The sequence below is a fragment of the Panthera leo genome, chromosome D2 (genome assembly GCF_018350215.1).
Source record: "Panthera leo isolate Ple1 chromosome D2, P.leo_Ple1_pat1.1, whole genome shotgun sequence".
In the NCBI taxonomy this organism is placed as follows: Eukaryota; Metazoa; Chordata; class Mammalia; order Carnivora; family Felidae; genus Panthera; species Panthera leo.
Genome location: NC_056689.1, coordinates 44,249,769 through 44,276,251, shown reverse-complemented (window position 1 = coordinate 44,276,251; position 26,483 = coordinate 44,249,769). Strand labels below are relative to the sequence as shown.

The following is a 26,483-nucleotide window of genomic DNA, read 5'->3' as shown; positions in this document are numbered from 1 at the left end:
ATTAATGATTTGATTGTGCTTTAACTCTTTAAGGACTATTCCAGTTTGCATATAAAATGTTTGATTTGTAGGCTGTTTTTAATGAATATAGCTTAACATATCAAACAATCCTTTTTATGTTGATAGAGACAAACCAAGGCCTCTTTTAGCATAAAAACTTAATGATTGTTTGCTGTATATTGGCATCAAATTACTATTCCCTTTCGTCCTTAACAAAGAAATCCTCATTAGGCTTCAGCTTTATTACTACTATGACTCTTGAGCTAATATACCTGAACTGATCTCATTAAATTACTCTTTCAGAGACTTAGAATGAGAATTGGGCAAAACGGAATCTGTTTTTATAGTGACAATTTCTCATTCTATATATGTCACCTTGGACATCAACCTTGTTTTTTTAATGAATAGACTAAAATATTCTAGATCTCCTCTAAATCTGTAATACTAGTAAGATTTTTGCTGGTAAGCTCTGTTTTTTCAATTTCTAAATATTTATATTCAGTTCCAAACCAGGAGGACTTAATGTAAACTTGTATCTTTGAAAGGAAAGAAGCTTTGGAAAGAAAACCAGGTCTTATCAGCTTTGCTAATTTTGTTAAGCTGAAGTTCCATATTGTTACAGGAACCAGATTGTTCTTTCTTGGGGGGGTGGCTGTATGCTTTTAAAAAGAAACATAATAAGAAAGAAAATGAATAATTAAAGGCAAATGAAGAGAAAGAAAAACTCTAGTCCGGTTGTAAATACTACTGACTTTACTGTCGTGACTTTACTATTCTGGGCTTACTGTAGTGCTGGTCTTCAATCATTATTTACATATAATTTTGTCACGATAGACATATCATGTGTATCCAGGCTGCTAACACTGCATGTCAAGTTCAAGACTAGTGAATCTGAAACCCTAAAAGTAACAGGATTTTTATTCAGAAGAGATAAGAAAATATACAGAATTTAAAAACAAAACAAACAAAAAATCCCAAGCAGCTTTGCAAGGAAAATAAAGAATTACTGACAGGGACTCAGAGTAGAAGAAATACAGTTAGCTTATAAATATGTGGAAAAAATGTACAAGTTTACTGTAGTTTGAAAAATTCAAACCAAAGCAATAAGGTAATCATTTTTTATCCTTTGGCAAAAATTTAAAGTGATAGCTAGTGCTTTTGAGGATTCAAAAGCAAGGTGTACTGATAACACCCACACTTTGTTCCTAGAGTTAAATGTTACAACCTTTGTGGTAAATTATTCCAATATAGTGTATTACAGTTAATACATAGGCACTTTGATTCAACAGTCCTATTTTTCTATCTTTGTGCCTCTGTTCTGTAGAAAGAACAGTATCAGCATTTATTTTATTGAATTGACAAATGATACTTTTTTTTTTTTTTAAAGTGAGCTCCGTGCCTGATGTGGGGCTCTAACCCACAACCCTAAGATCGAGAGCCACATGTTCTATGTCCTGAGCCAGCCAGGGGTCGATAGACTTCTTTCTTTTAAGCTTATTTATTTGTTTTGAGAGAGAGATCTCGAGCAGGGGAGGGGAAGAAAGAGGGAGACAGAGAATCCCAAGCAGTCTCCACGCTGTCAGTGCGGAACCCGATGCAGGGCTGCTCAAACCCATGAACTGCAGAATTATGACCTGAGCTGAAACCACAAGTTGGATGCTTAATGGACTGAGCCACCCAGCTGCTCCTAGATAGACTACTTTTAATAAGGGGTTTTCTCTGTAAAAACAAGCCAGTGGTTTAAAGTGTTTCTTCAACTTAGACTAGTCTGATAAAAATTAGTTCAGTTTTACTTATGAAAGCACTTACTGTTACAAAAAATACTATGGTCTGGTAGCATGCAGTGAACTTTTCTAAAGTAAAACAATCTGTAGAAGTGTTGCCTCAGAAATCTCACCAAGATTCAATATTCATTAATGATGCCTCTGATTTTTAGACTGGGCATTTAGCTATGGAGACCTTGCTGTCCCTTACTTCTAAACGAGCAGGAGACTGGTTTAAAGAAGAACTCCGGCTTTTGGGTGGTCTGGATCATATTGTAGATAAAGGTATGACATACACATGTATATAACATTTTTAATGTTACTTAAAGCCTGAAGAAAATAATCTATTTACATACTTCAAAAAAATAATGGCATCAATTTAAACATATTTTACTTTTTTTTTTTTTTTAAGATATATATATATTTAAATGTTTGTTTATTTTGAGAGAGAGAGGGAGGAGAGAGAATCCCAAGTAGGCTCCGACACGGGGCTCGATCCCACAAAGGGATAAACCGTGAGATCATGACCTAAGCCGAAATCAAGAGTTGGATGCTTAACCAACTGAGCTACCCAGGCATCCCTGTTATTTTATTTTTTTTAATGTTTGTTTGAAAGAGGGAGGGAGGGAACACGTGAATGTTAACCGGGGCGGGGGGGAGGGGGGGAGCAGAGAGCAAGGAGAGAGAGAATCCTAAGCAGACTCTGCTCGTGGGGCTTGATCTCACAAACCGTGAGATCCTGACCTGATCCAAAATCAAGAATTGGATGCTCAACTTACTGATTACCCAGGTGCCCCAAGGTCTGTTCTTTTAGCAGCATCTTGCAAATCTCTGACTTTTAAAGGAAAAGCCATTAGCACTCTGATATTGGGGAGTTATGGAAATAAAAGAGCAACAATAAGAGTCTCCTATATTTCAACATTTCGGTGTTCTATAAAACTCAGAATAAATTATATTCAGAGAGGTTCTGGCATGTTCGTGGGTGCAGATGGCGTTTAATGTTAGTTAAGGAGATAAATATTGAGGTGATGAGACATACTAATTTTGTATCCATTTTGTTTCTCCTAGTGAAAGAATGTGTGGATCATTTAAGTAGTGATGAAGATGAAGAGAAACTAGTAGCCTCATTATGGGGAGCAGAGAGATGTTTACGAGTTTTAGAAAGTGTGAGTATAAGTATGGACAACTATGTTGAGAAAATTGTGACTGAGTGGGTGAGAGACCGTCAGATATTTTTTATGAAGTATCCCAAAAGTTTACTTTGCTAATCCAAACTGAAATTATAATGCATTCGTTGAGCAGCCAGTGTTAATGAACAAGCTAAATAACCAGTTTGGTTTAAGGATGCATATTGTCACTCTTTAGGAAACCTTGCAGGTTAAGTTTGTTTTTATTATAAAATGTCCTTGTTCTTTCCTTAGTGTGGAATTCTGCTTAAATATATTGTTTGTGGAAAATGGTAATTAAGAGCTGTCAGGTTTTTTTTTTTTGTTTTTTTTTTAATCAATAAGGATTTTCTTGATTTAGCTATTTGAGCCAGATCGTAATCACAGCTCTTAATAATATTTGACTTTGAAGAATGCTACTGTTGAACTGTGTATGCCATAAGTATATTTGTTCTTTGGCTTTTATGAATGATTAAACCTAGTTCGGTGTAGGTTATAATTTATGCTGGCAGTGCATTTCAGGATAATATAGAATTAAAAGTTCTTGGTGTAGACAAAATTGAAATTTTTCCTGCTCTTTTAGAGTGCTTCAGGTGCATTACATTAAACAGGTAGCATTTTTTTATTCTAAATTAATCCATTTAGGGACTTTAATAGTTTATAAGTTAGAGACTGCTCTTTTCTGACATTGAGAGTGATTGGTAATTCATTACAGTGAACGTGTAGTTCAGAATGTTACTTATGAGCAAACAGTTGTAAAAATGCTTTAATTTTATAACAAAGGAATAGCTCTATTATTCTAAATATGGAACATGTTGGTTATTCCCTTAGATGACAAGGGCTGATTCTTCCCTATCTTTGTCTTTACTGTACAAGGGATCGTATGTTGTATGTAAATGAATAAAAGCTGTGTATTGCCACAATTATTTCATATTTTTCCCTTTTAGGTAACAGTACATAACCCAGAGAATCAAAGCTACTTGATAGCATATAAAGATTCACAGCTCATTGTTTCTTCAGCTAAGTAAGTTTTTTTGAAATATCATGCTGTTTATTCAAAGCATTTGAGTTGAGGGGCGCCTGGGTGGCTCAGTTGGTTAAGCTTCCGACTTCGGCTCAGATCATGATCTCACAGTTCGTGAGTTTGAGCCCCACATCGGGCTCTGTGCTGTCATTTCAGAGCCTGGAAGCCTGCCTTGGATTCTGTGTCTCCCTCTCTCTGCCCCTCCCCCACCCGCACTCTGTCTCTGTCTCTCTTTCTCAAAAATAAGCAAACATTAAAAACAGTTTAAAAAGGGGGTGCCTGGGTGGCTCAGTCAATTGAGCATCCAACTTCAGCTCAGGTCATAATCTCGCATTCATGGGTTTGAGCCCTCTGTTGGGCTCTGTGCTGATAGCTTGGAACCTTAAGCCTGCTTTGGATTCTGTCTCCCTCTCTGCCCCTCCCCTACTTGCACTCTGTCTCTTCTCTGTCTCTCAAAAAATAAAGTGTATATATAAAAAAAAAAAAGGCATTTGAGTTGACCATAAAGGAAGTATGATTGTATCACCTTCCTTCATAAAACAGTTTTGTCAAGTTCTGTGAACAAGAGGTAGTACAGTGTAGTACAAAAGTTAGGAGTGCAGATTATGGAGCCAGAAAGACTGAGTATGGATCCCAGCTTCATAACTTTAGCCCTGTGACCTTGGGCAAGTCATTTACTTGCTACAAGTGATTTAGAAGGGGGTAATAATTGCATCTACCTACCTAAGGTTGTTGTTATTAAAAATAATTTGTATATATGCTAATATATGTTATATATAACATTTTCAAAAATATGTTTTAAATGGTATATTTGTAAAATATTAAAATATTTTAAATGATTTTTAAATGTCTTTAAATGTCTTATTGTATACAATGTATATATTACGATGTTAATATATATGTGTATGCATAAATAATTCTTAGATATGGTAAAAACTAAGTATTAGTCCTTATTTTTATTGTAAATGACCTTTTCTAACCCTCTCCTGTCCTTTATATGTGTTTTTCCAGATCTATATGTAGCTCTCTCTATTGTACTCTCTCTGCCCAACTTGCATGACATTAGGTTAATGCTATCACTTCAGTTCGCATAAAGTTTCCAGTTATGTTTCCAGCCTTGGTTCAAGTTTAGTACAACAGCCTCTTCCTAATATCTCCATCTTAGTTCTTGATATCTCACCTTCAGCCTGTCCAGCCCAATACCACAGGGGCTTAACTTTCCCAAATCTCTGCTTTGTAAATACAATCCCCAATGCCAAATCTCTGGTTCCTTTTTTTTTTTTAAGGATTTATTTATTTTTTAATTTCCATCCAAGTTAGCATATAGTGCAACAATGATTTCAGGAGTAGATTCCTTAGTGCTCCTTACCCATTTAGCCCATCCCCCCTCCCACAACTCCTCCAGCAACCCTGTTTGTTCTCCATATTTAAGAGTCTCTTATGTTTTGTCCCCCTCCCTGTTTTTATATTATTTTTGCTTCCCTTCCCTTATGTTCATCTGTTTTGTATCTTAAAGTTCTCATATGAGTCGAGTCATAGGATATTTGTCTTTCTCTGACTAATTTCACTTAGCGTAATACCCTCTAGTTCCATCCACATAGTTGCAAATGGCCCAAATCTCTGGTTCCTTATTGGCCTTGGATGTGTGTTCATAGTCTTTGGAATGAAATCAAAAGCCCACTGTAGCCTGACTCGAGTTCATGTGTTTTTAATCCTTATTTTACTGCATTTCAAACAAAGACAAAAATAGACAAAGTAGTATGATCAATCCTTTTTTTTTTTTTTTTTTTTTAAGTTTATTTATTTATTTTGAGAGAGAGTGCGAGCCAGGGAGGGGCCGAGAAAGAGGGAGAATCTTAAGCAGGCTCTGCACTGTCAGCACAGAGCCCAGGCAGGGCTCGAACTCACAAAAACTGAAATCATGACTTGAGCTGAGATCACGAATCGGACACTTAACAGACTGAACCATCCAGGTGCCCCACTAATATGATAAATCTTGATGTATGTACCATTAAGCTTGGATAATCATCAACCATGGCCCGTCTTGTTTCCATTTGTAACCCTGTTGATAACTCTTCTGTATTAATTATTTTGAAGCAAATTACAGATTTCATTAATCCATTAAATACTTGAGTATATAAAGTCTCTTAAAAGAGGACTCTTTAAAAGATGTAACCACAGGGGTGCCTGGCTGGGTCAGTCAGTGGAGCTTGTGACTGTTGATCTCAGGGTTCTAAGTTTGAGCCCCACGTTGGGTGTAAATATTACTTAAAATTTTTTAAAGTTAATTTCTTAGTTAAAATCATCTGGCAGTCTGGGCTGATAACACAGAGCCCGATGCAGGGCTTAAACTCAGGAACTGCAAGATCACGACCTGAGCCAAAGTCGGACACTTACCCGACTAAGCCACCCAGGCACTGGCCCCAAAATTCTAAACAAACGAATGAATGAATGAATGAGTGGTGTAACCCCAATACTGTTTTCATACCCTATAAATTATTGACTTAATGTTATCATACATCCAGTCAGTATTCAAATTTCTGGTAGTATTTAGTTTCCAGTAGATCTGTAGGTTTCCCCTGGGTCTTATTTTTTGGCCTTACATTTGTAAATTTTGTATCACATTTAGTACCTTTAAGGCTTGTGTTCTAGTTGTTATTATGTTTTATTCTCCCTTACCAAAGAGTATTCCTGCAGGTTAAATCAGTTTCTTCCTTTAAAAACGTATATTTCATGACCCCTGTACACATGGTGTCTTTCAGGAGGTATTTAATATGACAGTTTTCATCTCTTTCATTGTGATTAGGAATTTTCTGTCAAAAATCTTAGAAGTAGCCGTAAGGGTCAGAATTGGATGTTTGTGAAGTAACACTCCTCTGACTTTTTAAACTTTTCAGTAGGACCCTGATAAATGCAGGGATAGTATATTGAAAGATAAAATGATATACCTCTGATGTTTTCCCCTCATTTACCAACCAAAACCATGTTTTAGCTCAGTACTACTGAAGGCAGTTAACAATAATAGCACAGTTAGTTCTGGCTCACATCCTCAAACATCTAAACAACAAATTTATTTTATTTTATTATTTTATTTTATTTTTTATTTCATTTCATTTTATTTCATTTTATTTTATGTTACGTTTGTTCATTTTTGAGAGAGAAAGAGTGTGTGTGAGCAGGGGAGAGGCAGAGAGAGAAGGATACACAGGATCTGAAGCTATCAGCACAGAGTCTGACGTGGGGCTTGAACCCACAAATTGCGAGATCGTGACCTGAGCTGAAGTTGGATGCTTAACTGAGTGAGCCATCCACAAGCCCGAGCAACAAATTATTTTAGATTAGACATGAGGAACACCTTCCTAATAATGTGTTTTAACAGGAGAGGCTAGAGAAGGATGAGTTACAGTACAGTTTTCTTTAGTAGGAGTTTTGTGTGGTGTATATATAATCAACTGAGAGAGCATATACTTTTTTGAACTAATGGACTTGGTGATTTAAAGACAGTCTTCATAAATACTAGGCTCACTTAAAGATTATATTTCCTTGTTATTTTGGGTAGCATCTGGAAAATCCTTGGGATGTAACTGATAAACCTTATGGCTGCCAGGAGACATGTCAGTTAAATGACCTCATGTTAAAAAATATGATGTACTCTAATGTTTATGAAGTATTTAATATCATCTATACAAGGTTATTTATTATGCATTATTTTTTTTTTTAAAGGTAGTTTTTTTTTTTTTTTTTTTTTTTTTTTTAATTTATTTTTGGGACAGAGAGAGACAGAGCATGAACGGGGGAGGGGCAGAGAGAGAGGGAGACACAGAATCGGAAGCAGGCTCCGAGCCATCAGCCCAGAGCCTGACACGGGGCTCGAACTCACAGACCGCGAGATCGTGACCTGGCTGAAGTCGGACGCTTAACCGACTGCGCCACCCAGGCGCCCCTATTATGCATTATTAACACAAATAATATTCTTTACCTGCTCAGAGTTTGCATCCTAAATGAAAATCATCTAAATGAAATTCAGAAGTATAGTTCTTAAATTATCTTGTTTAGGGAAGGATTGTGGTAGGTCTGTTTTGGAGAGATTGGTAAAGTGGGGACGACTGTAAGTAGTACAGGTGTAAGCTTCTCCACTGAGTTTATAGTTTTAACTTAGAAAAATTTAAATTATCGAGTTTTCTCAAAATAAAATTTAGCACTTAGTGTGATATTACACCTACTTGGTATATGATTAAATAGTTAATACATTATACCTCTATAATAGAGATTAATTTGGCAGCATTTATGACATTTAAAACATTAAGGTCCAAGTAAATAGAAATTCTTAGTATAACTAATTTTGTTTAGCATAATAGTCTACATTTTGTTTTCTCTTAAGAGCATTACAACATTGTGAAGGATTGATTCAGCAGTATAACCGTGCTGAGAACAGTATATGCTTACCTGACAGTAAGCCTCTGCCTCACCAGAATGTAACCAACCATGTGGGCAAAGCAGTGGAAGACTGTATGAGGGCCATCATTGGGGTATTGCTCAATTTAACTAATGACAATGGTAAGTTATATTTTCTACATGTATTCTCATTGAAAGATTGTATATTACATGTAAAAACAAGTTATTCCCCTTATTTCTTTTCTCGATGTAGTGATTTTTTAATTGCCATCATGTAACTCACTCATGTATAGATTTAACTACTTGTAGGGGGGTTTTTTTGTTTTTTTTTAAGTTTACTTTTGAGAATGAGCATGTGTGGGAGGAGGGGAGGGGCAGAGAGAGAGGGAGAGAGCGAGAATCCCAAGCAGGCTGTACTCTATCATCATGGAACTTCAAACTGCCAAACTGTGAGATCATGACATGGGCTGAAATCAAGAGTCTGATGCTTTACTGAGCCATTCAGGCACCCCAGTATTTTTAGGGTCAGCCTGGTAGCTTGGTTTGGAAATAGTATGGTCAAAAATATTTTTTAATAAAGAAATAGTTATGTATTTCTAACTTTTTATATCAGTGTTAATGAATATTGGTTGGTAGTGTCCTAGAGAAGAATCCATAACAATTTTCATATTCCTTACATTCCTAACTCTTTCAGAGTGGGGCAGCACCAAAACGGGAGAACAGGATGGCTTGATTGGCACAGCAATGAACTGTGTGCTTCAGGTTCCAAAGTACCTACCTCAGGAGCAGAGATTTGATATCCGAGTGCTGGTGAGTTGGAGTGACTATTTCAGAAATTAGTATTTAATCTATTAAAATGATAAAAACTTCATCTTAGTTTTGGGTTTAAGAACCAGCTGTTCAGTATATTGAGGGTTTCAGTGGACTACTTGTGAACACACCTCATATTATACAAAAGAGAGCCAGGAAGGGCTCTGTGCAAAAATAAAAAAAGTATTAAGTATGAAAACAATCTAAAAGTTAAAAAAAAAAAAAACTAACAAACAAACCTAAAAGTTGTGATTTTTAAAAAGCAGTGAAATCATTGTGAAGATCATTATCTTTCACACTGGTTTTTAACCATTTAGTGGATGGCAGAACACAGGTTTCTAGCTGCCAATAAAAGTTATGTATACTGTGTTGATTTGCTTTTAATTCTCACCTGTGGTAATATGCATGTTTTAATTTTTGTAGGGCTTAGGTCTACTGATAAATCTAGTGGAGTATAGTGCTCGGAATCGGCACTGTCTTGTCAACATGGAAACATCATGTTCTTTTGATTCTTCCCTCTGTAGTGGAGAAGGAGATGATAGTTTAAGGATAGCTGGACAAATTCATGCCGTTCAGGCTTTAGTGCAGGTAAGCAACAACTTCAAAACAAGCTAACACCTTCAGTTTGTTGCGTTGTCCAACTTCTTCATCATTTGTGCCTTTCCCGCCTCTCTCCCTCCCCTTTTCTTTTGTGGGTGTGTATGGGTGTCTCACTCTAGCTCACCCTCGCCAGTTCACTGAAAGGTACACCGGGTTAGAATGTATACCCTTCCTTACTGCACTCCACTGACAGTTTAACTATAATAATCACTCCTTAGGCGTTGTTAGTGAAAAGCAGAAACAAGGCGTATTTGTTTTATCAAAAGATTGCAGGTCAAGAATCCGTTTCCAGCCCCAATCCCATCCAGTTCAAGTCCTCTAGCATTTACTTCTTCGTGTGATCCGTGTCTCGGACTTTTGTGTTTCTAAATATTGGGCCATACCTTTCCCGTTTTTGGAAGCGGGGGTGGGGTGCACACTTTTCAGAGTATGTCTGTGGAGTAATTTCCTGGCTTAGGAATTGTGTTACGAATAACTGTATTTAAAAATTAATGTCCCTGTGGGGCATCTGGCTGGCTCAGTTGGAGGAGCATGATCGTGGAGTTGGGAGTTTGAACCCCACATTGTGTGAAGAGATTAAATAAGTAAACTTAAAAATAAATAAATAAGTAAAAATTGATGTCCTCAATTCAGTGGATCCCGGTTACCAAACACACTCCCTGTCCTCAATTTATGCTTCTCCCAAAAAACCGCATGGCTGTGTTTCTTAAACAATAGTGGGCACTGTAGTTTTTCTTTTCCAGTCTAACAGGTTAGGTTCCTAACTACCTTTTTCTTTCCTTAAATGACAATTTGCATGTTTAGAATTGATAATGAACTATCCTTTTCATTGTTTCCAAAACTTTTACTATCCTGTTAATCCTTTTGGCCTTTTTGAAAATACCTTTTTTTTTTCTTTTAATGTTTATTTTACTTTTGAAATACAGAGACAGAGTGCAGGCAGGGGAAGGGCAGAGAGAGGGAGACACAGGGTCCAAAGCAGGCTTCAGGCTCTGAGCTGTCAGCACAGAGTGCAACATGGGGCTTGAACTCACGAAGTGTGAGATCATGACCTGAGCCAAAGTCAGTGCTTAACCAGCTGAGCCACCCAGGCACCCCTGAAACTACCTTTTTAAAGAAGGTAATCAGTCCACAACAACTTGATCTTTTCCTGAGTCATAACTATGACCCCATCATTCTCTTAGCAAATATTTTGATCCCGGAGTTCTTTTATACTCTTAAAAATTATTGGGAACTTAAAAAGAATTTTTGGTTTGGGGTGCCCCGGTGGCTTAGTTGGTTAAGGGTCCGACTTCAGCTCAGGTCATGATCTCACGGTTCATGGTCGAGCCTTGCATCAGGCTCTGTGCTGATAGCTTGGAGCCTGGAGCCTGCTTCAGATTCTGTGTCTCCCTCTCTTTCTGCCCTTTCCCTGCTCGTGCTCTCGCTCTCTCTCGCTCACTCACTCGCTTTCTCAAAAATAAAAATAAGCATTAAAAAAAAAATTATAAAAATTTTTTGTTTGTGTGTTTGATCTATTGATATTTACTGAATTTGAAATCAAAGCAGAAAATTATAAAACAGAGGCCTTCGTTCCCTTAGCCATCAAAGCACTAACATAATCACATGGTATGTAGATTCTGGAAAACACTGTACATTCATGAGAGAATGAAAGAAGTCAGTTGACCTCTTATTGTTATGAATGTGATTTTTGACCTCACAGATTTTCTAAAGGGATTTTGGGGACCCCTAGAGATTCTTGAACCAATTTTAAGAAATACGGCTTTTGTATAAAGCTCAAATTTTATTTTCTTAAGGGTATTAAAAGTTTCTATACCACTCTTCTGTATACTCAGCAACTTTTTGAGATTTACTTGGCATTTGATTTTCAGGTAGTTGTTTTTAGTAACTTGGAGTTTTCCCCAGATTCTATCAGTAAATACTTTCTGTACATTCAGCACTAGCCCAGCACAAGGAAAATAAAGTACATGAAGGCAAGGAATTCAGTACGTTCCCTTTTGACTTAAGAGTTTTCCCTGTGTACTTCCACTGACCATTACATTTTCATTGTTAATAATATCAGTTGAGATCGATCCAGTTCTGAGTGTTTTCTCTGAGACCTTTTGCTTTTTATTTTTACTGGTGTTTGTTTATCTCTTTAGATTTCTTTTAAAGAAGCCATGTTGCTTTTCCCTAATATTACATAGGTGTGTGCATGCGTGTGTGTGTGTGTGTGTGTGTGTGTTAATGTTATATAATTTTATTTAGTGTCCTTTCTTAATTTTATCCCGTCTGCTCAGGCTTAAAAAAATTTTTTTTTTTTAAATCAAGTTTGTATTTTTGCTTGAAATATCCTGTCATTATTATCCAATTTAAGGGCACATGTTGAGATTTGCATTCTTATAAACGGAATGCCTATAACATTAGTAGATACATTTAATTTACTTGGTTGAATCCCAATAGCATTTATACTTTCTTTTTTGCCTTCAGGTGGATGTAGAACAAAGCCTTTTATCGTAACTTACCCTTTTTAACCAGACAGCACGCTTCTTAGGGTTAGTGATTTTGAAAGCAAACAGATCTTATATTTGGGTACATACATGTTGGTTGGTGTTCTTTTAATGATCTTCAAAAAAAAATTTTTATCAGCTGTTCCTTGAGCGAGAACGAGCAGCTCAGTTGGCAGAAAGTAAAACAGATGAATTGATCAAAGATGCTCCCACCACTCAGCATGATAAGAGTGGAGAGTGGCAAGAAACAAGTGGAGAAATACAGTGGGTATCAACTGAAAAGACCGATGGTACAGAAGAGAAACAGAAGAAGGAGGAGGACGATGAAGAACTTGACCTCAATAAAGGTACATTTATTTTAAGTCGTGTATTCAAATTGAAAATGTTTCCCTCTTAACACCTTTTTAATTCGTGTGTTGTCATAATCTTGCTATGATTGTTCGGCCTCTCTAGTTCAGTGCAGACAAGCTTTCATATTTCGGTGCTCACAGGAATTTTTCTTTGCTGGTTTCCTAGCGGTGAGGAAGGCACGTGTGCAGTGTACGAAAGGTCTGCCTTTCCCAGGCTGGGCTTTACTCAGTGAAAAGAGAGTGGTTGAACATTGGGACTCCTAAAGGTTTTTACAGTTTTGAGATTTTTTTATGGGTCTCACTTTATAAAGTGAGATCTGTTACCAGAAATTACAGTAACAGTTCTCAAATGGTATTAGCTTGCAAGCACTGTAAGGAATAAACTGATGGAGTCATTACATTTATTATCCACTGTTGTCAGCAGCTGATACTGGGTTTACTTTTTATGCACGTACTGCAAAATAGCCATTTGTAACTTCATGTCACTCTGGTTATGAAATTAAATAATATGGTGAGCTTTACCAAGCTAGGAGGCAAGCCCCAGCAAATGTCTTTTTCTGAGCCTAGTCTTTCTCTTATGTCCACGGTTCCACTAATGCCATTAGTTCTAATATTGTAAAAAATTGCTGTCCCATTCTCTAAATTTTTTAAAATTTAATGTTTATTTTTGAGAGAGAGAGAGAGAGACACAGAGCATGAGCAGGGGAGGGGCAGAGAGAGGGAGACACAGAATCTGAAGCAGGCTCCAGGCTCTGAGCCATCAGCACAGTGCCCACCACGGGGCTTGAACTCCTGAATTGCGAGATCATAACCTGAGCCGAAGTTGGTCGCTTAACCAACTGAGCCACCCAGGCGCCCCAGCTGTTCCGTTTTCTCAGTGTTCATGTTTCCTTTGGGGTAATATTTTTGGTTGTGTAGCATTCTTTTTAAATAATAGCTTTATTGGCATAAGTGTTAGCTTGTGAGGACCTGCTGTAACTGTAGACGAGCAGCTTAAACAACAGAAGTTGATTCTGTCCCACTTCTGGGGGCTGTAGGTCCAAGATCAAGGTGTCAGGGTTGGTCTCAGAGCTGATCTCTCCTTGGATTGTAGATGGCCATCTTCTCCCTGTCTTTTTACATGGTCTTCACTTAATGTATCTTTGTTCTTATTTCCTCTTATGAGGATAACAGACAGATGAGGACCCACCCCAGTGACCTCATTTAAACCAACTTCCTGTTTAATTAAACACCCTATCCACCTCCTACCCTGAGGCACTGGGGGTTAGGAGCTCAGCATATTCAGGGGGTGGGGTAATAGTTCAGCCCACAACAAGATAAAATTCAGCCTTTTAAAGGAAACTTTGGAGTAGTTTTCACTGTATTCACAAGGTGCAACCATTACCACAGCCTAATTTCAGAACATGTCATCATCCCCAAAAGAAACCCTATGCCCATTTAGCAGCCACCACTCTCTGTTCTCCCCTCCCTGGCCAGTGGCAACCACTAATTCTGTCTCTGGATTTGCCTATTCTGAACATTTCCTGTAAATGGAATAATAACAGTAGCCCTTTGTGACTGGCTTCTTTCACTTAGCCCAATGTTTTCAATGTTTTTCATGTTATAACATGTTACCAGTACATAAGTTCCTTTTTATGGCCAAATAATATTCCACTGTTGGTATGTACCACACTTTAGTCTTCAATTGATGGACATTCAGGTTGGGTCCACCTGTGGCTCTTATGAATAACGCTGCCATGACATAACATTCACATACAAGTTTTTGTGTGAACATATATTTTCAGTTCTCTTGGGTATATACCTAAGAGTGGAAGGTGCTGGCTTATTTGTTAACTCAATGTTTAGCATTTTAGGGAACTATCAAACTGTTTTCCAAAGTGACTGCCTCATTTTACGTCCCTGCCAGCCACATAACAAGGGTTCTAGTTTCTCCAAATCCTTACGAATAGTTATTTGTCTTTTTCATTTTAGCCATCCTAGTGGGTGTGAAGGTATATGTTACTTGATTTGCAGTTCCCTATTGAATAAATGGTATTGAGCATGTTTTCACCTGCTTATTGCTCATTTACCTATCTATGTTGTCTTTTCACTTTCTTGATGGTGTCTTTTGAAATGCAAAAGTTTTGAGTTTGACGAAGTTTGGTTTATCTAATTTTGTCACTTGTGGATTTGGTGTGGTGGCTAAGAAGCCATTTCCTAACCCAAGATCATAAAGATTTAGTCCTGTATTTTTGTCTAAGAGTTTTATGGTTTTCATGCTTATATTAAGGTCCCTCTTCTATTTGAGTAATTTTTTGTTAATTTGTGTGGATATCCCATTTTTCTAGTGGCATTTATCGATGTTTAAGCAGTTCTGAAGAAAAGATAACAGAATTGGTGGTTTTGTGGGGTGGTTTCTTGTTTGTTTTGATATACCGTTACAGTTTTTTGTTTAAATATTCTTAGCCCTTCAGCATGCTGGCAAACACATGGAAGATTGCATAGTGGCCTCATACACAGCGCTGCTTCTCGGGTGTCTCTGCCAGGAGAGTCCAGTAAGTAATGGTTCAGTATTATGTGTCTTGAAAAGATTCCATTGTGACAGCTTCATACCATTACCTAATTTACTTATGTATTACTTTATTTTCATCTTCATGTTAAAGCTTTCAAATATTTTATGACTTTTTTTAAAAAGCTTATTTATTTTGAAAGAGAGTGGGAGAAGGAGAGAGAGGATGTAGGACTCAAAACTCATGAACCATGAGATCATGACCTGAGCCCAAGTCAAGAATTGGGCACTTAACCAACTGAGCCACCCAGGCACCCTTATTTGGTGAACTTTTAAAGGTATTAATTATTTCTTATTCCAAAATAAGAGTACATCGGATTTAATGAGAACGGTTTTTTTGGTTTGTTTTTTTAATGTTTGTTTTTGAGAGACAGAGACAGCATGAGCGGGAGAGGGCAGAGAGAGAGAGGGAGACCCAGAATATGGAGCAGGCTCCAGGCTCTGAGCTGTCAGCACAGAGCCCAATGCGGGGCTTGAACTCACGAGCCACGAGATCATGACCTGAGCCGAAGTCGGATGCTCAATCGACTAAGTCACCCAGGCGCCCCAATGAGAAAGTTTTTGATGGATGGATGAATTTATTGAAATGGCTTTGGTTGAAGTAAAAGCATAATATAAAACCTGTGCTGAGCTGGCTTTAGTCTCAGAGGGGCTGGGGGAGTGGGGGGAAGGAAAAATCTAGTCTCAGTGATATTATTATTAAGGACTCAGATAATGTGTCTTTAAACCCTACTGCCCTCTGCATGTTGTTTTGTCTTGTGCTTGGTCTCCTCCTGGCCCCATACTGGCTCTAGCTACCAGTCTCCTCTAGTTAAATAAGGTCCAATAGAAGAAGGTAGCCTCCCTCCTGTATATTTCTTTTTAAGAGCAGAGTTCCGCCCCCCATCCCTCCACACCCACTGCACCAAGTAGACGTCCTCTTATCTTGGCCAACTTTGGCTCACATGGCTTTTGTTTAAACAACTTACTTACTGGCAGGGAAAATGGGATTACTATGGAAGATTTAGATTATGATGGTTTAACTAGAAGTATTAGTGTCCAGATGGTAGGGCTGAGTCAGCATGAGGGCAGACAGTTCTGGCTAATGAGACAGTCATTGGGAGGACTTTTTAAGGGGAAGGTCTAGTGAAGAGCCAAATTTTAAAATGAAAGGGAAGTTCTTTTCCTTAGGAGCAAGGGCATTCAGGAGGCAAGAATGGAAGTCTATTCTATAGTGAAATTTTGGGTTAGCTTCTCGCTCTCTTTTTTTAATGTTTGAGAGAGAGAGCATGTGCAAGCAGGGGAAGGGGCAGAGGGAGAGGAGACAGAATCCCAAGTTAGGCTCCATGTGGATCTCACAAACCCTGAGATCATGACCTGAGCCAAAATCAAGAGGTGATTGACTCTTGACTGACTGAGCCACCCAGGTGCCCCAAGTTTGCTTCTCTTTTGTGTTAAATGTTTTTTCTGATCCTTTCTTATCCATCTCTTCCATATTTATATTCTAGTCAAGCTCTGATCTAAATGCAGACTAGCCTGCTCCGTTGTGGCCCTTCCTGGCACATGGCTTTCAAGATCAAGACCAAAGTTCTCATCATGGCTCTAGAGGCCCTGCAAGATTTTTTCAGCTCAGCCCTTTTCTTTGTTTCCTTAAATTCAGAGATTTAAAAAAGGGTTTGTTTGTTTTTTTTTTTTTTTTAATGTTTAATTTTTGAGAGAGAGAGAGAGAGAGGGCAAGCAAGCACGAGCAGAGGCAGAGAGAGGCAGACAGAATCCAAAGCAGGCTCTAGGCTCTAAGATGTCAGCACAGAGCCCAGTATAGGACTGGAACCCACCAACCCTGAGATCATGACCTGAGCTGAAGTCAGACGCTTAACCTACTAAGCCACCCAGGCGCCCCCTTGAATTCAGAGATTTTAAGGGTAGATGAGAAATGCTTATCAAGCAGAGGGGAAAGAGGAAGAGGCAGGTGTCAAAAACAGTGGGCATACTATTTAAATTTAACAATTTTTAGGTATTCTGTTTTGCACACACCCTAGTTTCATTTATATTTTTTCTTAAATAACAGGTCTAGAAATTAATTTGTGGTATTACCACATATAATTTACCTTTGGCCATTTTTCTCATGTATAAATTTCTATTTGTCTGTATCTCTTATCTCTAAAGAGGTCATAAGGTCCTTAAATTGTAGGCAGTTGTGAATTCATAGAACCCTGGATGTCTTTATTGCCTTGGGGTATTATTATGATTAACCCCAGAAAGCTAGCTGATACATAAAACGTAATGGAAATTGGTTTGCTGAATGTGTAAGTAAAAGAGACACAAGAAAGCAGGTGGTTATATTATAGTAAAAGCTGCCTGTGGGAAAGGGCTGCATGCTTTGGAACCCCAGGAGCTTAGGTCATTTTCCATTGCATACCATGTATCTAGTGCATTGTAATAGTCTCCTCACTCGTTTTTGTCTTTCCTGCTCTCTTGACTCCATTCCTGAAATCTTGGACACTGCACCATAGCTAGCTTTCTTAAGACCACCTTTCTTGTCTCCCAGTCATTTAGGGAATCATAACTTTGTTTATGGCTTCATGTAAAACTTGTTAAAACTGCCTTCTCCATTTTCCAAATCTGTTCTTCCCCTTGGGTACTTTTCTAAATTTCCCAAATAGGCCATGCCATTTCTCATTTTTTTCTTTTTATTTAAGTAATCTCTACAACCCAACATGAGGCTTAACCTCATGACCCCGAGATTGAGTCGCATGTTCTTCTGACAGAGCCCCTCTCATTTTTTTCTTTTTGTACTTGCTGCTCTCTGTTTAAAAATAAATGCTGTGACTGTCCTTCCCACGCCCCAGCCACTATATGTTGCATTCTGTTTTGATGGAAAGGGATTTGATTATTGAGGCTTTCACTCAAAACCTTGGATCTAATCATTTATTCTGTGTCATAGAAATCGCTTTTCTACTGAGCAGTCTTCATAGCACCATAGCTACTGCTTTTGCCACCACTATGCTAGCACGCTGCTCTCCTAGAAATTGCTTAAAGACATTCTTAAATTAGCTTTCATTTAGCTCTATAGTTTCCATCATGATTGTCCTTATAACATTCATCACTTCAGTATATTTTTTAAGCATTTTGTAAAATCTGTTTTAGGTGCAAGATTAACTCCAGAGTAAATATGCACAGCTGGGGGCTTAGTTGGCTTTCGGTGGGGAGGTGGTTCACTTAGATTATGGGCGATTGATAGCACATAACTTAGCGTAGTTATTTTAGTAACATTTATTAGATCTTTTCTGAAACTGTATCCATACATTATTTTGTTTCTTTATAATTTCAAAAGTACCCTGACAGGAATTTGTTTTACAAAGGGAGAGAGGGGACTGCTGGCAAATGTCTTAAAAACATAGCATGTAATCTCATTACCTGCCCCCATCACGAAAATCCGAAGATCAGCCCCCACCTTCTGGCCCCAAACTCAGGACAACATATTTTCTTTTGTGCTTTTTATTATAGGTGAACCTTCTTAAAAGAGCCTTTTTATTATAGGTGAACCTTCTTAAAAGAGCCTTTCCTTTTATTATGAACCTTTAAAACAGTTCAAAAATATATTGAAATAGAACAGGTTTTTTAAGCAAGTTATATATTTTCCTTGTAACAGATTGGTTATATATATATAGTTTGGCTGCTTCTTGCTAACAGTGAAGGGAAACACCTTAATGTCCTTTCTTGGCATTGCTGACATTCTCTCTCTCATGAAACTAGATTATCTTTGGAAAGATCTAGTTAATTCCTAGCCTACATAGGAACATGAGGAATTTTTTTTTTTTATTTCATAAGCACCTCTGAGGACATTTTCAACTTCCCTCTTGTCTTCTTGACATGCCTGCCCCCCCTCGCCCCCCCCCCCCCCCGCCCCAACAATGCATTTTGTTATCTCAGGCATTTTTCTCTGTAGGTTTACAAAAGTAAATAAGGACACAAGTGTTTCATTGTAGCCTTTCCCAGTTTTACCTTTCTGAGGATGGGATGGAGTAGGGAATGGACACCTACACCGGCAGATTTAGGAGGGTAGAAAAGGAAATTGCACATTAACCAAGGAGTTCAAGGACCTTGTGGAAGTTTCGAACAGGGTGTGTGCCAACACCAACAACCCAGTGCCGGGGGCAGACTCCTGTTTTCTGCTGCCTGACCCATGTTTCTTTGATCTGTTTCCTCAGATCAATGTGACCACGGTGCGGGAATATCTGCCAGAAGGGGACTTTTCAATAATGACAGAGATGCTCAAAAAATTCCTGAGCTTCATGAATCTTACTGTAAGTAGCTTCTGTTGCAGCTTGTGTGGTCTTAAATATGATACTGTCATTAAACGGTAGGAATTAAAATGCTGTATGGCCATAGTGACTAGAAGCGAAAAGGGATTCTCTTTTAATGTGTTCTTTTAAGGTTCATTACTATGGCCAAATATATTGGCATTATGTTATCAAAGCCACAATTTAATCTTCATATGTTCTGATTGATAGTGTTCAGTTTAGTAAAGCCAAAGATTCTAAGCTTTGATTTGATGCTTGATAAAATTGGTTAAATATTAACTGTTACTTCCTTTCTGCCCCTCCCCACCTTCCCTTCAGTGTGCTGTTGGAACCACAGGCCAGAAATCTATCTCTAGAGTGATTGAATACTTGGAACATTGCTAGCTGCTTTACCTTTGCTTCAGGTGCTCGGTAATGCTGGAGCTATTCTTAGACAAAGAAAAGTCATGAAAGAAGTCCTTGAAGATATACCAAGAACATTCATCCGTATCATTCATGTTTGGATTTTTAAGGCCACCTGATTTCTTCGTCATGCATTCTGCATTTGCTAAATGACAGTTACTACATCAATCTGCAACTATCAAAAATGAGGGAAAAGGTTCAGGCTGTTAACAATTCCATGCAGTATTTAAATACACTTAACTTTGGCAGAGTTTATACTCTCCCCTCTTCTCTTGCTTCATTCTGGGCAAGTTTTAAGGGGAAAATTTGTGCTGCTGTTAGTGCAACTGCTGTGTATGTTGAGCCACTGTTGTCATGCCAGCCAGGTGCAAAGGCAGCTTAGCTACTGAGGTATCGAATGTTTTGAGGACATTCTAGACAACAGCTTAGTTCCTTTTTCAGGCTCATTTGCTTTTGCTTTTTTGTTGAATGATTCCAATCGTAAATAAAGCTTTTAATAATTTTGTGAATTTTTTTTTGTTGTTGTTCCCTGAACTACTGTCTATATTTAAAATTAGATGGAATCCAAAGACACAAGGGATTAATAGTATATTTTTTTATTTTTGATTTGGTTTGGGTTGTTGAGCTGTTTTTCACTTTTGAGACCATGACCATATTATCATACCATAATGAGTCATAGCTATAGACACAAGAAAACAACAGTTTGAGGGAATATTATGTAAGATGATGTGCCCTGTTAAAGGATGAAGCAAAATAGACAAACAAACCCAGGGTAGTTTACGCTTAATGCTAGAGGAGGCTCTTGAAACATTGTTTTGAGGGAGGGCTCTCTAGATATATTTTCTAATGTTCAGTACAATAAATATAAGGAAGCTAAAACACCAATGTGGAATTCATGTTTCCAGATAATGTGTATATTCTTCTACAGAGTGACAGGATCAAATGCATAAACGCAAAGCCTTAAATTGCTGGTTCAGAGAAGATCCTTTTTTTCATTCAAATTCTTAGTTCATAGAACAGTGTGTTTGGAAAACAGTCATGGAACACACAAAACACATTTTATATATTTAATTTCACAACATTGCAACTCTTCCTTATGTTAATTATTGTTCAGACCACTGGTTAAACTTTTTTTGTTGATTGGGCCTGAATACAGGCTTTCCAGAGATTTCTTTCATAAATACTTTTAAATACCTTTCAGGTAGTTATATCATGTTTCTTCATTGGATTTGTAAAACTTGAAGCCATAAAAATATATTAGTTTGGTGTGTATTGAGGAAAATAGCTAAAAGTCTAATTGTTATCCATTTAGACTTTGTTATTTCCTTGTATAAAGTGACAAATCGGGGCTCTTGTATCAGTGCCAGCTGTAATGTTTTTTAATGCAGTGGCTGCCTTCTATTGTCTTCCTATTTTTGATAATGCAGATTGTTGGGAAATCTATAAGGAAGTAACTGATTCCAGGCAAATTGTTTTCTTCCTCCTACCCACCCAACCCCCACCCATCACCTCTTAACAGCATAGTTCTAGTTATGCCAGTGTAACTTGGGAAGGACCGAGGTTTTATTTGCCCTGAGTACAAATGCTAGTGTAGTGACCTATTTTAAAAGTATATCAGTAAATGATATCCATAAAATTGAATTAGATATATTTTGTTTAATAATTTTAAAATGCATTGATATTAATCATTGGCTTTAGGAATTGAACAGATTTTTGGTTAAAAAACCTGACTTGTGGCAGATGGTAAAGAGTCTTCTAAAATGTTTGGATGAGAACAGTCAGGGCGAACTACATTTTTCTGTTACACTGGTAATCATTTGAGAATTGATTTACCTCCGTGTTTAACAGGTTTTTTTTATTTTGTTTTGTTTTTTAAATAATAACTAATTGTCAAGCACTGATAGAGATGCAGATTGTGGTGGGGGTGGTGGGGGAGAAATCACCTCACCAACTGCAGTGCATTTGTGTGTTTTTAACCCTCAGAGAACTCTGCATTTTAGGGTACTTGAGGCTGACTTGCAAATTAAAGTTTTAAAGTAACCTTTTTTCCATTGTAAATATTTCTGTAAATACTACCAATTGGAAATTAGAACAGTAGAGTACTTTTCTGAATCCAATCCTATTTTTATTTTATACAGTATTTCTCAGCTGTGATCTTTGGAGCAAAAGCCAACGGCAGGAAAAAAATAGTTTGTACCAGTTTCATGAAGTATGTCTTTGGGTTTTTGTAAATAATTTTAACTCAAATAAAATTGCTACTTTCAATACACATGTTGTCTTTAACATAAATCTATTGAACTGTTTTGGAGGAAGAAAGCTCATGAACTTGATATAGCTGACTAAGGGGAGATATGATGTGTTACGTGAATTTCCCTTTCAACATACACATAAAATTTAACCAGTTTTTGTTAAACGTTACATAACTTCTCCCTTCCTCATACTCATCCGAATGTCAACTCTTAACTTGGATTCGTTTAGGGATGGTGATTTTCTGCTTGTATGTAGTTAGGCCCGTGATGGATTTGTTAAGTTGCCTTAGTCTTTTTGCCCCTCTGAATATGACCCAAGACTTTGTTGATTTGTTTTACAGCTGCTTTTAGTTTTTCAGTTTTCTTAGATGTCAGATTCTAAGTTTGCTGCACAAGTGGATTCGTCAACCTCTCCTCACTGCTTTCAAAACTAGATTTGAAGGGGCCTCTCCCGTGAGCTCGCATCCACTCTCCCCTTTTGCACACATACACAACATGTATAACCATGTGGAAGCGGGCAGGCTATGCATATAGAAAGACCTAAATCACACACATACATTTGGAAAATAAGTGCTGATGTATGAGCAGTTTCCCAAACGACTTGTATCTTGCTTACTCAGCCACAAATGGGGCTCTCCCTGACCTCAGGACCGTGAAGACTAAATGGAACCGTGCGTATGAAGCATTAGCACCCTGTTTCAAACCTAGGTCTTGGTAAATGGTAGCTTTCGCCAAACAATTCTGTTTCCACGGTCAGGAAATGAAAATGTTCTAAACAGAGTAGACTACTGTGACTCTGTCCACACCTGGGATAATAGCTTTCCTATTGCTGAGGTCCTTGGGTTTGGGTCCCTTTAACTGCAAGTCTCTAAAATTATTTCTAAAGTAGTTAATACCTTGTTAGTGACTAAAGCAGGGAGAAAATGGAACAAACCAGTGTGATTAAAATGTTTCAAACGTACCACTGGTATTTTGTTACGTTAGGAGGAAGAACTGGAAGAGTTTGCATAATTCAGTGTCCATTAATCTGATATTGGATGCACAGATTAAAATTTTTCTAGATGAAGTTGTTTTTTTTTTTTTTTTAGTGGTATTCACACCCAACATGGGGCTTGAACTCACAGCCCTGAGAACAAGTGTCCCATGTCTTCCAACTGAGCCAGCCAGGCTCCCCTAGAAAAATCTTTGAACAAAGAAGAATATCAAGTGTCCTGGTCAAACGTCTCTTCCCTTAGCTTCTGTGCAATTTGAATACCCCAAAGGCCCTGTACTGATGTGAGCAAAAATAGAAAACAGTATCTGTGTATTACCTAGTTTTCAATGGTCTAAAATGAACTGTTAGCCACAGTTGTATTACAGAGGGTGTGGGTAGATGGAACTATGCTGTTGAAAGGTTCATAAATCTTAGTGTAAAGTAGTTTAATAGTAGATTGTAATAAAGATGCATGTTCTAACCCCTACAGCCTCTAGTAAAAAAACAATGTGAAAGCATATAGCCAGAGCTGCTTACAAGAATGAAAATGGAACACTGAAAAGTATTTGAGTATACCAAAGGAAGACGGGGAAGAGTAACAAAAACAAAAACCAATGAGAACAATAGAAAACAAATACCAAGAGCAAATTTAAGTAAAAGCAAAAAAATCCTTTTATAAGACAGGAAGAAGTCAAGAATATCCACTAAATCTAACAGTACCAATAATTCTAATGAATGTAAGTAACCAAATACTCCCAATGATAAGGCAGAGATTGTCAGACTGAAAAGGAGATGTGCTAGGGGTGTCTGGGGGGCTCCGTCAGTCAAGCATCTGCCTTCGGCTCAGGTCATGATTTCACAGTTCTTGAATTCAAGCCCTGCAATTGGGCTCTGCACTGACAGTGCAGAGCCTGCTTAAGATCCTCTGTCTTCTCTCAGCCCCTCCTTCCCTTGTCTGTCTCTCTCTTAAAAATAAACATTAAAAAAATCCTTTGAGAAAGAGATGCTAAATACAAATAGTTTTTGAAGGAAAAAGGATGGGAAAAGATAGACCATGCAAGCACTAAGTTGGAGTGACTGTTTTAAGACAAAAGATGAGTATTAGGACTAAAAACATTTCATAATGATTAGGGGAGAGGGAAAATGTATCAGTAAGGAATAATTATGCACCTAGCAGAACTTTTAAAATACAGCAAAAACCAAAAGGTAGAAGTAGACAAGGTCACAACTATAGTTTGACATTTTAACGCCCCTCAGGAATCGATAGGATTTATTTTTTAAAATCGGTAGGAGCAGGTGATCTGAGTGATCAACTACCTTAACTGAAATTTATGGGACGCTACTCAGCAGTTCTTCTCATGCATGTGAAACTTTCACCAAGACAGACTACATGATGGGTCATAAAACAAATCTCAATATTTCAGATGACTGGACCCTTTGCAAGGAATTCTATCAGTCAATACAGTACAATATCTAGAAAATAACACTAAAAAGTCATATATACTTCTAAATAACCTATGAGTCAATCACAAAGGACATTAGAAAATAGTTGGAATTGAATAACAAAATACAAATAAAATCTATGGGATGCAGGTAAAATAGTGCTTGGAAAATTAGCTTAAAATGTTTAGGAAGAAGGCTTAACATCTAAATTTCTACCTGAAGAAACTAAAGGGATAAAATGAGCAATTTAAGCCCAAGTAAGCTGAAAGAAAGAAAGCAAACTAAGAACAGAAAGCAATAAGAATAAAAGACAACTAAAGAGAAATTTTACCTAAGCCAAAATTTGGTTCTTTGAAAAATTAACAAAATTGGTAGACACTTAGCAGGACCAATCAAGAAGAAAGAGAAGTCACAAATTAGCAATGTCAGGAATGAAAAGTGGACTATCAGTTATAGACGCTACAGATCTTTAAAAGGATATTAACATTATGATTAAGTCATTAAGTTTTATAATTGGACAAATTCCTTGAAAAATTTAAGACGGACTCAAATTTATTTGCCCTGTATCTTCAAAAAGCAATTTATATTTTAAAAACCTCCTACAAATAAAAGTACTATCCCAGAAGATTAGTGGCACCTTGTAAAACATTTAAGAAAATATCAATCTTAAATAGACTTATCGAGAAAGAATAGAAGGAGGTACTTTTCAAGTCGTGGTATGAGGCTCACCCATAATGCCCTAATATTAGAGGCAAAAGGAAAGAAAAAAAAAAAAAAAAAAAACAAAAACAACAGACCATTTCATGACCATAGATGCAAAGTCTTTAATAATAAAATATTAGAAAATAAAACCCACTCGTATATAAGAAGCATAATACATGACAACCAAGGAGTTGTCAAAGGAGTCCAAAGTTGGTTTTACATTTGTAATCAACATAATGAACTATATCCAAAGGACTAAAATCATATGATCCCCTCTACACAGAGAAAAAGTATTTGACGATGCAATAACCACTTATGATCTTAAAACCTCAGCAAATTAGTATACTGGAATTAAAATGAAAATTTAAAAACCTCAGCAAACTGGAAATAGATGAGAATTACCTTAATCAGATAAAGAGCATATATAAAAAGTGCCGTTGTATAATACTTCACTCCTAAGGTCAAGAACAAGGCAGAGATGTTCAAGCTCAACACTTCTATTTTTATTTTTCTTAAACTAAAATTTAGAAACTGACCTAAAATTCACATGGAAATGCAAAGGAGCTAAAGTTGTCAAAATAATCTTTTAAGAATAACAAAACTGGAGGATATATACTACCGAACTTTGTTTCACTATAAAACTACAGTAGTCAAAACCATGCGATATTACCTACCGCAGGGAGAAAAAATCAGTACAAAAAGAGCCTAGATGAACACCTACATGTAATGGTCAATTGATTTTTGGCAAAGGCACCAAAACTCTTTAATGTAGAAAGTATTTTTAACATGGTTCTGAAACATCTGGATATCCATTAAAACGAAACCAAAAAACCTTGACCCCCTACAACCTCATGCCAAAGACAAAAATTAATACCAGGTGGATCATATAGACCTAAGTGTAAAAGCTAAATCCATGAGGGTTTTACAAGAAAGCATGAAAGAACATATTCATGATTTGGGGATTGGCAAAGATTTTTTAGGATAACCAACAAAGGAAAAAATGGATTAGACTTCATCCAAATCAAGAACTTTTATCAAAAGACACCATTAAGAAAACGAAAAGGCAAGGGGCGCCTGGGTGGCTCAGTGGGTTAAGCATCGACTGATTTCAGCTCAGGTGATGATATTGCAGTTTCTGAGTCGGAGCCCCACATCAGGCTTGGTGCTGACAGTGTGAAGCCTGCTTGGGATTCTCTCTCTCACTCTCTCTCTCTCTCTCTCAAAATAAATAAACTTCAAAAGAAAATGAAAAGGCAGGTCTCAGATTGGGAGAAAATATCCACAAA

General features: G+C 37.3%; 1 protein-coding gene across 5 annotated transcripts in view; it reads left to right on the top strand.

Moving 5' to 3' along the window:
• Positions 1–22,099, top strand: part of WAPL (WAPL cohesin release factor) — a 92,718-nt gene extending 70,619 nt beyond the window's left edge. For 3 of the 5 annotated variants that reach the window (XM_042909227.1, XM_042909224.1, XM_042909228.1), the window contains 10 exons: positions 1,937–2,048; positions 2,832–2,929; positions 3,877–3,953; positions 8,335–8,510; positions 9,043–9,158; positions 9,582–9,746; positions 12,387–12,594; positions 15,043–15,131; positions 19,336–19,431; positions 19,747–22,099. In XM_042909227.1, the coding sequence (XP_042765161.1) occupies positions 1,937–2,048; positions 2,832–2,929; positions 3,877–3,953; positions 8,335–8,510; positions 9,043–9,158; positions 9,582–9,746; positions 12,387–12,594; positions 15,043–15,131; positions 19,336–19,431; positions 19,747–19,812 (1,203 nt within the window). In that variant the 3' untranslated portion in view covers positions 19,813–22,099. The remainder of the gene's footprint in view (positions 1–1,936; positions 2,049–2,831; positions 2,930–3,876; positions 3,954–8,334; positions 8,511–9,042; positions 9,159–9,581; positions 9,747–12,386; positions 12,595–15,042; positions 15,132–19,335; positions 19,432–19,746) is intronic. The other 2 variants (XM_042909226.1, XM_042909225.1) reach the window with 2 other exon arrangements.
• The last annotated feature ends 4,384 nt before the right edge of the window (positions 22,100–26,483 follow it).